We start from the raw sequence: 16762 nt of genomic DNA, 5'->3' as shown, positions 1-16762 counted from the left end.
TACTGTCCATCTGTAAACACAAAATCTAATCAGACTAACATGGCTACCACTCTGAAACCTAATCAGAGAGTGGATTTCCAAATGACAACAGAAAAATAGCTCAACTCTAAAAATTACTCAGTTACTGGTCACCAACCAATCAGAGTGAAGAATCTCAAAAATACTTAGGGTCAAATTCTGCTCTCAATTATACGGGTGTAATATGGGAGTAACTCTACTGATGTCAATAGAATTCATCTGGATTTACAAAGTGGAAAATCTGTCCCTTCAGGATCCTAAGCATATAATCAAATTTAAGTATATATTCTAATATTCACACATTCAAACAACAGTCAGCTCTAAGGATCCATAGTCTATTGAGGTCAATGGAGACTCTTTCCACTGACTTCAATGTGCTATGAATCAAGTCCTAAATGTGAGAAAGTATGTCTCAGCATTTCCCATGCAAGGCTCCATATATTAATGTTTTGGGAGGATACCTTTGTAGTAGGATTTGGGATTGGATGGAGGGGGAGCTGCTCATCTCCATATCTAACTTGGTGTTTCCCCAACTACTTGCCAATTTTCTTGAGCACTTACCCCTTTCACACCCAGGTTCTGAGTCACCAAAAGACCAGAGGATAAGGCACAAAACTAAGGCTTTTATGAAGGGTGGCCTTCATGCTTTCTCTCATGCTGCCCCTCACTGCTTGTAAAAATATCGTCTCAGCATCCACAAAACTATCTAATTATCTTCCTTCAAAGCCCTCCTTAAAACTCTCCTTTGTCAATTGACAATTAGGCTGCTGATGCACTGAGACCTATCATGCCAACCAATATTGTTTCATTATTCCCTCATAGTCCCCCATCAGGCTCTCTGTGTCAATCTGTTTTCTTTTGTTTTATACTTATATTCTAAGCTCTTTAGGGCAGGGACGCTTTTTGTTCTGTGTATGTACAGCACCAAGCACAATGGGGTCCTGGTCCGTGACTAGGACTCGTAGGTACAATAGTAGTACAAATAATTAATAATAAGTTGCTCCCTTTTTTATATACTATTCTCTTTTTCTTTTCAGGTCCTCCAGCAAGAACTCCTAATGATGCCAAAAAGCCTCCCTTGTCTTGTACAGCAAGGAGACAGCCTCCATCTTGAAATGACCAGTGCAATGGGAGAAAACATCTCTTTCCCCAAGAGTCACAAGTGTCACTCCCTCCCAGACTCTCCAAGCCTAGCAACTGGAGAGCAGAAACTGGAGCCCACATGATAACCTGTTACATAAAGTGTTAGGCCATTAGGCTGGCCTCAGATATCAAAGTTTAAATGCACTGAACTCATCTCTTAGCTTTTGTATGGTTCTGGGACTTTGATTCATGCCACCACTCACAGTGTAGTTCACAAACTGAATAAAGTTCACGTGGAACGAATCTCTACCTCAATCTGTGTGGTGTTGTCATGTCCCTCATCAAGTAGTAGGTCTGTGAAGCCCCCGGGTTCTGAGGAATCCTGCCCCATGCTGGCTCTGTTAGTATCAACTGATTTGAGATTCTCTGAGTGCCTTTTCCACCTGTGACTGTATAGGTGTGAATCCACTTGTACGTTTTCCTCCATTCGAGGGGCGCTCTGAACAACTTCATAAAACACACCTGTTTGAAAAAAGAAAAAATAACAATAATGTAGGGGACAGATGATTATTTATCAGTTGGGATCCAAGCAGCTATTACAGCCAATCACTTTGTTTTATTGATCATAAAAGTAACAGTGCTAATAATTAAAAGGTCTGATTATTTCTTACAGAAGAGTCTTATAAAATCAAATAAAAGTTGATAATCTTTCTATAGGTTTTTTAAACCATCCTGTTTAATTTAATACTATACTATATATCTGACATTAATTCTATAAAATGATTTGTAAAAATCTACAGAAAGAATATCATTTTATCAAATTCAAGAGATCTGAGCGATTTTTGTAGACCCCTACTAAATTCTACAGAGCACTGTTGTTTTCATCCCTATTTCATGGCTTAAGAAAAGCCTTTCCATGACAAAAAGGTTGAAATTCTCCATGCTGATGCTTCCATCTACCTAAGTACCATCGCTCCTCAAACCAAATCAAAAATCTGAAACAAACAAAAACAACCACCCAATAAAAACATACCCCAAGCAGAGTTTTATTCACAAAAGGGAAGAGGAACCAGACATTCATGTCCACTAAAGGCTTCACTACAGCTGTTGATTTTATGTGGAAGGCATTCAGATGCTATGGTGGCAATTTAAAAACCTTATGATAGATATTAAATACTGCAGACTTCCCCATAATACCTGTTTCAGCATAAAAAGCAAATATTGCTTGCTGTGATACTAGTGATATTAGTTAGTAGTGATAAATGCTAATGACGTATGAAGTGTATCGAGACTGACAATGCCATTAGCACAAATATGTAGTCTCATGAGATGCATTTTATCCCTGTCCTTTTGGGCTTTACAAGTAAACTTATTCTCTTGCTGTGAACAAAAACACCACCATCAAAAACCCTTGAGCAATTTCCACTTTGCTCAACCCAACAGACAATAAAAAATGCATTTGTTAATTCACAAAAACTGTATTTAATTTATATAACAATACTTAGCATTTATATTTTGCTGTATGTCTTCAAAGGCCTATCTGTATTGATATTAAGTAATTAATCTTTACAAAACCAATCTGAGGTAGGTAAGTAACATTATCCTCATTTTCTGGACGGAAGAACTGGCAAAGAATCTTTATGATTTATTAAAATATAACGTAACAGTGCTGTAAAATTACATGGTACTTTACAAACATCAGTTAAGGCACACTCCATTCCCAAAGAGAAGCTAGACTAGAATTCTGATTCCCAATCGCATGCTTAGTCCATTAGACATTGTTACTATCATATTAACACTACAAAGAAACAAAACATTTTCTCAATGCTGCAAAACCTCTCTTTTATGAATAAGGATGACTCACCCAAGCAAGGCCTTGCAGAACTGGACCCAACATTTGAATTGCTTAAATAATAGTTGTATTTGCAAGGCATTGCATAATTGACCAGGTGCAATGTGGGGTGTTTTTTCATATTCCTCTGAAATATCTGATATGGTGGCAGGATTCATGAGGCTCAGGAGGCAGGATATAGGAGTAGGAGAATCACAGTCCCAGACACTTGGATCATATTTTATCTCTACACACCATCAGAAGCAACAGTTTCAGTATTCTGCATTGCCATGCAGGAGATCAGATTTGACCCTTATCCCCAGTATCGTCCCCCATGGAACATGCAGGTGGGAGTGCTGTGGGAGCAGTGTATCCAGCCTTCCAGGGAGACGAAAGGTCTCTGAATACTGAGTAGTGAACCTCCATCTGATTAAAGGGGCAGGATCCATAAGGTTTCTCAAGGGAAGAGGTACACTAGAGATAAAGGTGGGGAAATAATTTTCGGATGCTGAAAAATAAGTTAGTCAAATAGTTTCTATCGCTCTTTTCCCTTGCAGTAACTCTCTGAGTTAAGCAAAATGGCATTTCCAAAGCTCTAATAGGTAATCTTCCTGCTGACACTTTAGATGAAGTGAACAGAAAACTAGCATTCAAAAGGTTAAATGAGCAATAAGGAATTCCTGCATTTTGGCATGTAAGGAAATTGAGGATGGGGATGGATCTACCAGCCATCACCCCTTGCAGAGCAGAGTCAGTTGCAATAGTGACAAATGCTATGACAGACTTCAGGCTGCTGTATAGGCTATTTTGGGACACTAGCCAATAAGATGCTGAGCTCCTCCTCCAAGCTGTTTGATCACCCTCATCTCCCTGGAAATTAATGTGAGCTGAAGGTGGTCATCCCCTGAAATAATCTGGCCTTTAATGGCCATTCTTAAAGCAGAATAAATAGTCTCAGGCCCTAGCTGGCTCCAGAAACCAACTAATCCCACTGCTTTCTTTTAGGCACTGTGTTTCTTTTAGGCACTGTGTTTTCTGAAAGGCCTAAAATACTCTTCAATAAACTGCTTCAGATTTCCTTGTTTTATCTAGCAATCGGCTGCCAGAGACAGAGGGACCGCTCAGTAGCTGAACTGACCCGTTTGCTCAGAAAGCTTTATCAACTGCCAGTCATAAATCCATTCAAAGCTACCCTACCTGCTTCACCTAAGAGAAGCTCATCAGAATGTTAAGGGATAATAGAGCCTCGGGTCACACAGTGCTGACAAATATGACAAACATAACAGATTCAATCAAAGATGTGTTTAGTGCCTGCAATACAAATCAGTGACAGTATGACTGAAAACACCAAGTTACTATATTTGTAAGCATCCTTATTTGATAACAGACACCTGGAGAGAAAAGCAGGGGTATAGACACACACAAACACCCATAATTACACGGTGTCAAAAATCACATTCAGTACAATTATATCAGGTTATTAATATAACAATTGAACTTAGCATGGCCCTTCTTCATAGGCCAAATAATGCAGTGGGTAACTGTACAGTTTCCTATTCGAAAGTCCAGGTTCAAACATAGGTTAGGCCTGGTTTTCACTCTTTTTGTACAGATTTAATTATTTTGGTTAGGGCTATGATTTTCTACTGAAATAGTAAAATTGGTGCTACTCCTAGCTCAGGGCTACACTACAGACTTCTGCCACCATAGCTGTGTCAGTCAGGGGTGTGAAGAGCTGGGATCCCTGACCAGTTATGCCAGTAGAAGACCCTAGTGCAGACACGTTATATTGGTAAAGCTGCACTTTTACCAGTATAGCTTGTTTTGCTTGTGGAGGGTGGGTTTATTACATCGGTACTAGAAGTGCAATGGTAATTTAGTATACTAGTATTTCTATACTGGTAAAGCACTCCTAGTGTGCATACAGCCCTAGTGTGGACACAGTTATTATGACACAAAGGAGCCTTCCGCAGGTATAGCTTATTCTTCCCTTCAATAATAAGCTATACAGGTATAAGGCCAACAGTACACACTAATATAACTGTGTCCAGTCTCTAGCTCTGCCGATATAGTTGAAGCAATACAATTGTGTGTGTAGATATGACCTTAGGCATTAAGTCAGTCTTGTGATCTCTCAACTTCACCTGTAAAAGCTGTTTGTTCACATTACAAAACTACTGCAGAATTCAACATGATTGATCCAGGATTGGTAGAATAGGGAAAATGAGGTGAAATAGCAGAGCTATACTATGGAGTTTTCCTCAGCCCCTGCCTGTACTTATTACTGTTTCTAAATATTGCTATATCACATTTTTATATGTGATAAAGTCCACCAAATTATTTCAATGTTTGTTCTAAAAGCAACAGCCAAAACTTAAGAAGGGCCCTTTCTAACCAAATCAGCAAAACAGCTTCCCTTTCATGAATCTCCAGTCTTGAGGAAATGACAAATACAGCATCACTTTCTTGAAGTCGGCTGAACAGATTGTTTGTTTTCTGTCCACTATAAGTAAATGTAAAGTTAATTAATCACTGATGGAAATCAATTAGTTCAGTGACAGTGTCTTCTAACTTCTGAAGTCAGACAACTCAGGAAAATATATGTGCAGAGCTGTAGAAATGCAGCTCTTTCCCAGGTGAAAGCTATTTCACTTTTCATTGTGAACTCAGCCAATGAATCACTGATGCAAAGAACAGCGGTTTACAGGAAATGTAACAAAGTGTTTTACTGTTACCATTTAAATCTCAGTGTTTTCATCCAATTAGCCTGCAGAGGAATACGTAATTCAATTCAAATGGAACACTGGTGTGACACTGGCAAATTAGGTGCCAGCTCATGCCATGGTCACTGGCCCTCACTAACACTGACATGTGTAGCTGGAAGCCAGTCTGGCTTGCCTGTATGCTAGTAGTATCAAAACAGATATTAGAGTTATAAGTAGGGCTACCAGGTGTCTGGTTTTCAACTGGAATGCCAGGACAAAAAGGGACCCTGGCAGCTCTGGTCAGCACAGCTGACTGGGCCACTAAAAGTCCAGTTGGTGGCTCAACATGGCTAAAAGGCATGCTCCCTGCCTACTCTGGCTCTGCGTGGCTCCCAGAAGTGGCCCCTATGAGCAGTGACAGCCAGGCAGCTCCGTGCGCTGCCCCCGCCTGCAAGTGCCATCCCCACAGCTCTTGTTGGCCATGGTTCATTTTGTGAAGAACCCACAATGAAAGACTGCAATGATTCTAGTTTAACCTTTGTTTACAAAAGAAAAGCTCCAATAAACTTAGCTACCATATATGATAAAAACACAAAAACACACCACAGTGCCTTTCAGCTACTATTACTGATCATAGAATCATAAAATCAAAGAAATGAAGGGACCTTGTTAGGTTACCTAGTACAGTCCCCACCACTGAGGCAGAACTAAGTATTATCTAGCCCAGCATTTCTCAAATGCATGTGGCCACCAGGGACTTTTCTTACGCCACAGCGTCCTGGGTGGAGATTGGGGGCAGGAGGCAAAGCAGCAGCCCCGTCCCTGCAGGGCCACCAGCAGTGGTTGGGCCCTGCGCACTTCTGGTGACCCAAAAGCTGGAGGAACAGACAGTCAGTGAGTTCCCCACCTTCCCAGGACCAGTGGTCAGGCTTCAGCCCTTGTGTGGTGGGTGCCAGGTCTTAAAAAAACAAACAACCAAAAAAGCAAAAGACATAAGAAAAAGGACAAGGATGTTCAAAGCACCTTTTTTGTGTTTCTATTCTGTTTAGGTCCAGCAAAGAATAGAGACAACTACATAGTACTTTTATTATTGAGTCTACAAAAAATAATTCCTACATAAATAAGTTACAATGACTGGGACATGTATATATGCATATTTATTTTTTCCCCTAAAGTTAATGAAGTATTTTAGGAAAAATCGTCAGAGCAGTCACCAGCAAGAGTTGGTGGCCTCACTTTGAGGCCATCAAAAAATCTGTTGCGAGAACCACTGATCTAGATCGTCCCTGACAGGTGTTTGTCTAACCTGTTCTTAGAAACCTCAAATGATGGGGATTCCACAATGTCCCTAGGCAATTTATTCCCATGCTTAACTACCCTGACAGTTAGGAAGTTTTTCCTAATATTGAACCTAAATCTCCCGTGGTGCAATATAAGCCCATTACCTGATACAGGAATGGGGCCACTAGTCTTAATACAAAACAATTAGTCAAAAGAAACATTCCAACAGAGAGGTTTACTCTTCTTTTGTTATAGATTTCATCTGTTTCAAACTGCTGTGAGTCTGTTATGTCCCCTTCTTCACCTCACAAATTATTGGTCTTTGGTGGCATGAAGGAAACTCTAAATACAACTGTATGATTCCTCGAAACGATTTCCCTGGATGAAAGAGTCCACCATAAAAAAGAGAAAGACTAAATCAAATTCAGACAAAGTTTAAGAGAAAGAGAAGTAGTTAATTGATCCCCATTAAATTAAGTACTCATTAAATAATCAATATTGTTGAAGAGGGCAGATTCTCCCTCCTGTCCCCGCTTCCCTCTCCCTCTTTCCTAGCATACAGAGAGATCAGATTTGCATTCTAGAATCTAGGGGTGGTTAACAGAATTACTGAATTAACTAATCTCAACCTGAACAGGGAAAATCAGTATTTTCTCATTTTGCTGAATAGAGTTGTACTTTCCTCTAGATATTGTATTTCTAGTTGTCCATTATCTGGTCCACAGTGTACATCTGGTTTACATGAATGCTTGCATTCCACACAAAGAGATTTCATTTGCATTTCCCCAGTGGTACAATGGACTTTTCTGATACTGTTGATCCCCCAGACATTCAAGAGTACAGTTTATGATGGATGCCATTTGCATATACAGTCAGAAGAAAGCAGGTCAGTAGTATTCTCAAAATAATTTTACATTTTGTCCCCCATCTCACAATTCATAGTTTTACAGAGTGTGGCTACTGTTTTAACCTGTCTTTTCTTGTGAGGTATCAGAGCACAGCACAGAAAAGCAGAAAATTAACATGTTTTTAGATCCGATGGCTTTTGTATTATTAGTTGTAGTAATAATGGCAAAAAAGTTATGCTAATTTCTGTCTTTTTAATCATAACACTACTACCATGCAGTTAAAATTAAACCATGGATGTCATTCTATGTGTTTGCCTAAAAGCTACACCATTATCAGATTGAGGGGAAAAAACCAAAACTGACCTGTTACAAAAAAAGAACTATCCATCTAATATTCTATTTATACACCCTTCTCATTTTCTGAGTCTGGATCTGAGGTCCTTCCAGAGAATTCTAATACTAACTTTACCTTATTTAAACTCATTGTACATATATTGACAAATACTTTTTTTTCCAGTCAATTACTGGATTACAAAATGCTTGCCAAGATCAGACACTAACATTTAATGAAGCTCACTACAGTACGTTCACATCAGACTCATAACTTGAAAGGCAGCCTGTTAGGTTTGGGGGTTTTTTGTCCCTTAAAGTGTCTCACAAAATTACACATAAAAACAAGTGCCTGTCCAGGAATGGGGTAAAACCTCTTCCTGGGGGTTCTTCACTCATCGTTTCAGCATTCTGTGGGCTCTTATAGGGGAAAAAAATCAACACTTCACTTCATTAGGCTGGCAGATTTGTGATGATATAAAACATCTAGCATTATTAATTCTCAATTTCATAGAGGCAATAAAACAAGGTGGGAAAGAATGAGACTGACAATTTTGCAGACAGAATATTAGGACCAGTTTCCATGAGGGGACTCTGAAGAAAAGCAAACCAAAATCAGTAATAATCAGTACTGTTAATTTATACAACTTTAATGTGCATATATTTGGAAGCTCCCTTGCATTAGTGTGCAAGGAGAAGACCACAAAGAATCTGTGATATTCCAAACTATGCCAGTTTGGCTAGTTTCTGATCTTCCTAGCAGGTAATGGTAAAAGCAGCCCTGGTGGAGCAGTTCTGTTCAGTTTTAGCTTGAGGGAAAGCCAAAGGCTAAAAGAGATGCAAGTATACTGCTTAACTGGTGGATTAGCTAACCATAGTGTTAGAACACTGGCTTCTTTGTAGAACGCAGAGGCTAAGCGTGTTAATTCCACTGCCACCGGTCTGGCCAAGATACTTTTGTTCTCAATATGCCTGTCAGACTCAGTAATATTGGAGTTTGGAGGGTAATTGGTTTCATGGGCAGCCTTGTCAGACTGCAACTGTGAGCCCTCCAACTCCCTGACTCAATGTCATACCAACACTGAAGACAAGATCTGACAGCATGAGCCAAGAAATACAGAAGAGAAAAGAAAACTGAGTTAAAATGACAATTTAAATGGAAAAGAAACACAATCCATGATTTAAATCCAAACAACTCTGCACTGTGCCTTTTCTTAATAATAATAGTTCCCAGATTGTCCTTACTACAGCATAAATTAGGGAATAAAGGCGGTATAACTTGGTGTAACAAAAAAATCCGTATTATCCAAACCACGGGTGTCCCACACCACCCCTGACATGGGAGAACATCTATGATCATCTTGTTAGCAAATTAGTGCCTAAATATGGACAAAATCCTGAGGTAAATAAATCCAGTGGTAATACTACTAATTAGAATGTACATAACCCTTAATACCTAAAGACAAGACCATGGAACCTGGCCCTAGGGTGGATAGAAAGTTACATACTGATGTTGGCTCTGTCATGTTTTGTTTCACTGTCAATGGTAAAAAGGATGTAGTTTGTGGCCTTAGCTGTTTCACAAAAACTCGGCATACTGGAAAGGAGAAAACAAATGAGACTGCCCAAAAGTTTGCAGTGGGCAATACAATAGTATCACCACGAAAAAAAGCTACAAATTTTTGCTGCATCTGCGGACAGAAGGCCTGGTTTTCAAAGAAGGAAAAATTCAGTTTTAAGATAACCTGTGATTTACTTCAAACCAATGTGAAGATGCACACACTGATTTTGGACACAATTTAAAAATAAAAACCTCTCAATTTTCATTACGAATTAAATGAGAGGGGTTTTTTTTTTTCAGCAAATGAAGGCTGAAAAAAGTGTCAATTTGAAATAGTGGCATAGAACTTGGCAAGATTATGTCAGCTATTACGGAATGTATTGATTTTTTAGGCATTGATTAATAAAAAGTGAAGGTTTAGCATCTGAACACACCATACAGTGCTGATAATACAGGCTCTTCATGGATCCTCTGCTAAGAGTAAAGAAAAATGGCATTCTCAACCAAGAAACCTGCTCCAGCATTTAAGAGAAATGAAGTTTGTCTCACTGTGCTCATGCAGTGGGTTCCTGCTTAAATTGGCTATGGTAGAGAAATATCTAAAACCTTAGTGCTTTAAAATTATTAACATGTTTATTGCAAGAAGTGTCTATTTAGCCAGGCTTTTTTATTCGGGCTTTTTCTGTAGAGAGGGGTTGGTCAGAGGCACAGGGATGATATTGGGTTTTCTAAGGGAGAGGAGCTGGGGCTTCTTTTCAGTGTCTTTATTTTTTGTTACCACCGCTACATTATCCATAAAATTTCCCCATATAAAAGGAACACCCAAATGCCTGATTAGGACAGCTTTATGGCACAAAAGTGATTATATTAGGGCCAAGGACCTGGCCTTGAGTCCTTAGAATTTCATCTAAATACCACAAACATGTTCACATTTACACTTCTCTGAGGCAGAGTTCAAGTGAAATATAACAAGAGTTTTACACAAATTAAATTGTGACTCTGCAGTGAGTCATTAAGTTTATAAAAGCAACTGACAGAAGTTGCAGAGGCACTGGATGGACCAAAGGCTGATGACACTATTGCTGCACTCCCAGGCCTGGGCTACACTAGCAGGGGGGTTCGAACTAACCTGGCCGTCCTCACAGCGGCGAGTTGACTGCCACAGCTCCCCCGTCGACTCCGCTTACTCCTCCTGCCGAGGTGGAGTACAGGCGTCGATTAGCGGATCGATTTATCGTGTCCAGATGCATCGAACACTACCCGCCGATCCGGCGGGTAGTATAGCCACACCCCCAGTGAAGTAGGGTTTGATCTAATTAACACCAAATGACTTACACAAGGACAAAACTAAAAAGTGATTCAGAAAAACTAGAAACATATTACTTAGCAACACGACAGATCTGAAAGTCAAAGGTTCTACGGATTGATTCTAGAACAGGAAGAGGTTGGAATGTGACTGGTGTGCTGTAAGCCTGAGTTACTTCATTTTCTTATAGGCAATGTTGTGGTAGCCATGTTGGTTCCAGGATATTAGAGAGACAAGGGCGGGGTGAGGTAATATCTTTTTTTGGACCAACTTCTGTTGGTGAGAAAGACAAGCTTTCGAGTTTACACGGAGCTCCTCTTCAGGTCTGGGAAATTTACTCAGAGTATCACCGCTAAATACAGGATAGAACAGACTGTTTAGCATAAATAGTTAAAACATATTTCAAGGGACCATTCAAGGTGAAGTGGCCAGTTAACACCCTTCCATTCATAAGAGGGAAAGGAGGAGGAAAAAAATGGGAGGGGCCAGGTTTAGTGGGTTATAGATTATTGTAATAAGCCATAAATCCAATGTCTTTATTCAGTCCATGACTTTTAGTATCTAGCAAAGTTATGAATGTAAACTCTCAGTCTTGTCTTTTGAAGGCATTGTGCAGGTTTCCTTTGAGGATGAGGACTGAGTAGTCAGATATAGGGTGATTGTTTTGTACAAAGTGTTCATCCATGAGTGATATGGTGCTTTTGTCTTTTACTATTTCCTATATTATAGATCCAGAGGTCTTACACATGTCTGTGAGTACATTTCCCAGACCTGAAGACAAGCTTTGTGTAAGCTCAAAAGCTTATCTCTCTCACCAACAGAAGTTGGTCCAATAAAAAAATATTACCTCACCCACTTTGTCTCTCCATTCCTTATAGCAGAGGTGGGCAAACTATGGCCTGTGGCCCACATCTGACCCATGGGACCCTCCTGCCTGGCCCCAGGAGGCTAGCCCCTGGCCCCTCCCCCGCTGTTACCCCTCCCCCACAGCCTCAGTACGCTGTGCCACCAGTGCAATGCTCTGGGCAGCTGGGCAGCACAGCTGCAGAGCCCGGCCTGACCTGGTGCTCTGTGTTGCGCTGTGGCATGGCTGGCTCCAGCCGGGCAGCATGGCTGTAGCGCCGCCAGCCACCGGTGCCTCAGGCAGCACGGTAAAGGGGCAGGGAGCAGGTGATGTTGGCAAGGGAGTTCAGGGTGGTGGTCAGGGGGCAGGAGTGTAGATAGGTGTCGGGGCAGTCAGAGGGCGGGGAACAGGGGGGTTGAATGGGTACAGGGGTTCCAGGGGGCAGCAAGGAAGGAGGTGGGGGCATGGATGGGATGGCAGGAGGCAGTTAGGGGCAGGGGTTCCAGGGGCGGTCAGGGAGAAGGGGTGGTTGAATGGGGCAGGGATCCGGGGGGGGGCGTGAGGAATAAAAGGAGGGGTTGGATGGGGCGGTGCGGGGGCAGTCAGGGGCTGGGGTTTCGGGGGGTGGTTAGGGGACAGGGAACGGGATGGGTAGATGGGGCAGGGGTCCCGCGGGAGGCATCAGGGGGCAAAAAGCAGAGGGTGGGGTCAGATAGGGGGCAGGGGCCGGGCCAAGCCTAGCTGTTTGGGGAGGCACAGCCTCCCCTAACTGGCCCTCCATACAATTTTTGCAACCCGATGTGGCCCTCAGGCCAAAAAGTTTGCCCGCTCCTGCCTTATAGCGTTTAAATCTGAAGATCACGACTTCTACTCAAAATGTGGGTTTGCAAAGGAGGCTGTAAAACATCCAAACAAATTGTGTTTATTGTTTCTTCCTTATCCACTGCTTTGTTAACATTCTCTAACAATCCTATTAGTTTGGAGAGACGTGATTTTCCATTACAAAACCCACACGCACACTGGGGAGTGGGCAGGGGGTGCAGCAGGCCACAGGGCCTGCCCTCACACAACAGCTACTGGTAACACAGAACAGGATGTGTGGTAAAGCAGAGGGGTGGGACACTGAGAGCAACTCTCTTGGCTCAGTAAGTGTTCGGATTTATGGATACTTATAAAAACTCCAAGTAGTCTAAGGTTTTCTATCACGACTTATTTTTTCATCATTTTTGCAATATCAGGAAAGATTTGTAATATGCAAGTATCAGTGCTGATCCGCTGGTCGCTGAAGAACCCACAATGCATCAAAAAGCACCCAGATGAAACTTCAGCAGTAAAGGTTTAGCGGGCCCAAGATTACTTATTGATTTAGGGGGAAAATGTCAAATGTTGGCAACTATCTTTGCCTCCTGGGCTGGATTTGAAGCTGCAAATTATGGAAAACAGGTTCTGCAGCATACCAATACATATTCCCTGAGTAATCCATTCTCCAGTTGAAGACACTTAAAAATATTCCTTTGATTTATTTTTTCTCTTTCATTCCTAAGTGATCCAAGATGAAAACAGCTGCTATTCAGGGCTAGTTTACGGATGGGTAGCATTGGGCCCTTTGAATAATGAGATTATATAAACCAGTGTTTCTCACACTCCATTGCACTGTGACCCCCTTCTGACAACAAAAATTACTGCACAGCCCCAGGAAGGAGGACCGAAGACGGAGCCCCAGGCAGAGGGGCCACAGCTGAAGCCTGAACTCTGCCTCCCGGAGGGTGGGGGGGAGCAAAGCTGAAGCTCAAGGGCTTCACCCTGGGGTTGGTGGGGGCTGTAACCTCAGCCTCACCACCCAAAGCTAAAGCCCTCAGGCTTCGGCTTCAGCCCTGGGCGGTGGGGCTTGGACTTTTGGCTTTAGCCCCAGGTCCCAGCAAGTCTAACATCAACCCTGGCGACCCCACTAAAACAGGGTCACAACACACTTTGGGGTCCCGAGCCACAGTTTGAGAACCGCTGCTATAAACTGATCAGATGATTTGGTGTCAGCTTTTTGCTGCCAACTAGACGGAAAAAAAATGTAGTTTATAGACCACCTTAATCAATCTACTTTAGATATTTATACCTTGCTCAGCGATTTTTGAGTACCTCATAATAGTTACAACAGGGGTCGGTAACCTTTCAGAAGTGGTGTGCCGAGTCTTCATTTATTCACTCTAATTTAAGGTTTTGTGTGCCGGTAATATATTTTAACGTTTTAGAAGGTCTTTCTATAAGTCTAATATATAACTAAACTATTGTTGTATGTAAAGTAAATAAGGTTTTCAAAATGTTTAAGAAGATTCATTTAAAATTAAATTAAAATGCAGAGACCGGTGGCCAGGACCCAAGCAGCAGGGCCGCCCAGAGGGGGGGGCAAAGGGGGCAATTTGCCCCGGGCCCCGGGCTCCGCAGGGGCCCCCAAGAGAAAAGCGGAGGCTCCCGCCTCCGCCCCTCTCTTGGAGCCTCGGCGCATCAAGCGCCGAGTCTCCGGCCGAGCCCCTGAGCCCCGCCCCGCTCAGAGCCGCGTGGTGAGGGGGCGGTGCTGGGAGCTCCAACGGGTCCTGAGCCCCGCCCCGCTCAGAGCGGCGTGGGGAGGGGGCGGGGCAGCTGCCTCCACTGGGCGTGGAGCTCACAGCCCCGCCCCCTCACCACGCCGCTCTGAGCGGGACGGAGCTCAGGCCCCGCCAGAGACGCGCTCGGGTAAGGGGCCGGGGCGGGGAGGGGGGTAAGAGGCCGAGGGCGGGGGCGGGGGAAGCGGGACCTGCCGCCGCCGCCGCGGAAGCGCGACCTGCCGCCGCCGCCGCGGAAGCGCAGCCCGGTCTTCGGCGGCGGGGGGCCCCTTCTATTCCGGGACCCGCCGCCGAAGTGCCCCGAAGGCCCGTGGCGGGGACCCCCCCCCGCCGCGGGTCTTCGGGGCACTTTGGCGGCGGGTCCCGGAACGGAAGGGGCCCCCCGCCGCCGAAGACCCTGGGCCCCCGGAATCCTCTGGGCGGCCCTGCCAAGCAGTGTGCCACTGAAAATCAGCTCGCGTGCCTCCTTCAGCACGCATGCCGTAGGTTGCCTACCCCTGAGTTACAATAATCCAGAGGGGCCTACACACTAGAGTTCTTCCTTCCCTCTCTCTTCCATCTTAATCATAGATCGGATTACTGTTATGGGGCATCTATGTCACAAAGAGGTTTGCACTGTATTTTATCTTGAAGGCTTACATCCTAGGAAAATTTAAAACTGTCAGGTACTGAACTGGCCCAGCTGAGGCTCTTCAATAAGATGACACCTTTACAAACTACCTGTCGACTGATCCTGCAGAATGTGAGGCCATGGCTACACAAGAAAATTGCACTGGTTTAAATAAAGGTGCAATTTTAAACTGATTTAGTTAAACCAGTGCAAACCCTTTGTGGGCTCCCTCAGACTGTAGTTTAAGGGTGGTTTATTTCAGTTTCGTTTAAGTCAGTTAGGGATCAGGTTAAGCTTAGACTGAAACAGGCCACTCTTGAACCAAAATAAGAGCATCAATTTAACTACACTGGTTTAAAACTGCACCTTCAGTTAAACCAGTGCAATTTTCTAGTGCAGACATGGCCTACATTGCATGGAAAAATAAAGCTCATACTGAAGCAAAAAACCTTTAAAAGTGTTCTAAGCTGGTAGAGTAATGAGCAATGAGTAACAAGCTTATAAACTGATATGATAATTTCTGCCTGAGTCTGCAAACAACCAGAAACAATTCAATGAAGCCCAATGATAACAATTTGATTGTAATATTGTTAAGTACAAAATGAGTTGGACAGTCATGTGATCATTGTCATTTTGGCATTAGTGGTGGCGCTTTGGAAGGCTGGTGTAGCCTGGACTGGGACTCAGACTGAGGGCCTATTCCCAGCTCTGCCACTGGCCTACTGGCTGATCGTGGAAAGATAACGTCACTGCTCTGTGCCTCGGTTTACCCATCTGTAAAATGGGAATAATGATCCTGACCTCTTTTATGAAGCACTTGGAGAGATAATCATGAAAAGCACAAGATGAGGGCTACATTATTTTTACTGAAGCACAGAGGTGAAAGTAAGGCGGTACAGCGTAACAGTAAAAAGTGACCGTCCATACCGGCCCGTACTGCTGACTTTAAAGCGCTGCTGCAGCAGTGCTTTAACATCGCTGGTCCTTTTGCCCCCACCACCCGCCATCAGCAGCCCTGCCAGGTCCCTACTGGCAGAGCCGCCGACAGGGGAGCGCAAAAAGCGGCAGGGACAGCGCTTTAACGTCCCTGCCCCTTCCCTTCCCCCCACCCCCGGGCCACCAACGGGGGCAGGACAGTGATTTAAAATCGCCCCTGGAGCCCCGGGCGGCGTGGGCAGGCTGGCTGGAGGAGCTGCCCCCCCTGTACCGGTAAGAGAGAAATTTTACTTTCATCCCTGCTGGAGCACCACTGTTCATTTCTTCCAATCTGACTCTTGACTATTGTGCAGAATCAAACTGCTTTCAGTCTTGTTGAGTGAGGATAAGTATGGGACATTTCTTTGTTGAATTACAAAGGGTCCAAAAATCCCTAGTCCTTACTCAGTCATAACTGCAATTTTAACTTCGTTAAGAGTTTTGCCTGAATAAAAATATCATGATTATGCTTGTTCTCTATACATGCTGGCACACAAATGAGATGAAATAAGAATTGAGACTGTTCTGAAATACTGGCACAAAATCTAAATTGTTGGAGCCACTTGATGTGGGGGCCAAAAAGATCATACAAATGTGTATGAAGAAGTAGTGTAAATTGCAACACATTTAGCATCAGGAAAAAGCAGGGCTTCAAACCTAAGACCATCAAGAAGCAGATAAATAATTTTTTAGAACGATACCAGTTAGAGATAAAAATGATAAGACACATTTTGCCAACTCGTTTTTCTAAATCGGAGTCAATGCTTTGTTTG

The 16762-nt window shown here is 43.2% G+C and overlaps 1 protein-coding gene across 5 annotated transcripts in view; it reads right to left on the bottom strand.

The window, feature by feature from the left end:
• Window positions 1–16762, bottom strand: part of PLXDC2 (plexin domain containing 2) — a 392323-nt gene that overhangs the window by 218193 nt on the left and 157368 nt on the right. For 4 of the 5 annotated variants that reach the window (XM_045007165.1, XM_045007166.1, XM_045007168.1 and 1 more), the window contains exon 2: window positions 1412–1623. In XM_045007165.1, the coding sequence (XP_044863100.1) occupies window positions 1412–1623 (212 nt within the window). Of the gene's footprint in view, window positions 1–1411; window positions 1624–10786; window positions 11035–16762 lie in introns of those variants that run through there. The other variant, XM_045007167.1, reaches the window with a different exon arrangement.

This window comes from Mauremys mutica, chromosome 2, assembly GCF_020497125.1.
Source record: "Mauremys mutica isolate MM-2020 ecotype Southern chromosome 2, ASM2049712v1, whole genome shotgun sequence".
NCBI lineage: Eukaryota > Metazoa > Chordata > Testudines > Geoemydidae > Mauremys > Mauremys mutica.
Note: the sequence above shows the minus strand (reverse complement) of the source record. Positions and strands in the feature narration are given on the sequence as shown.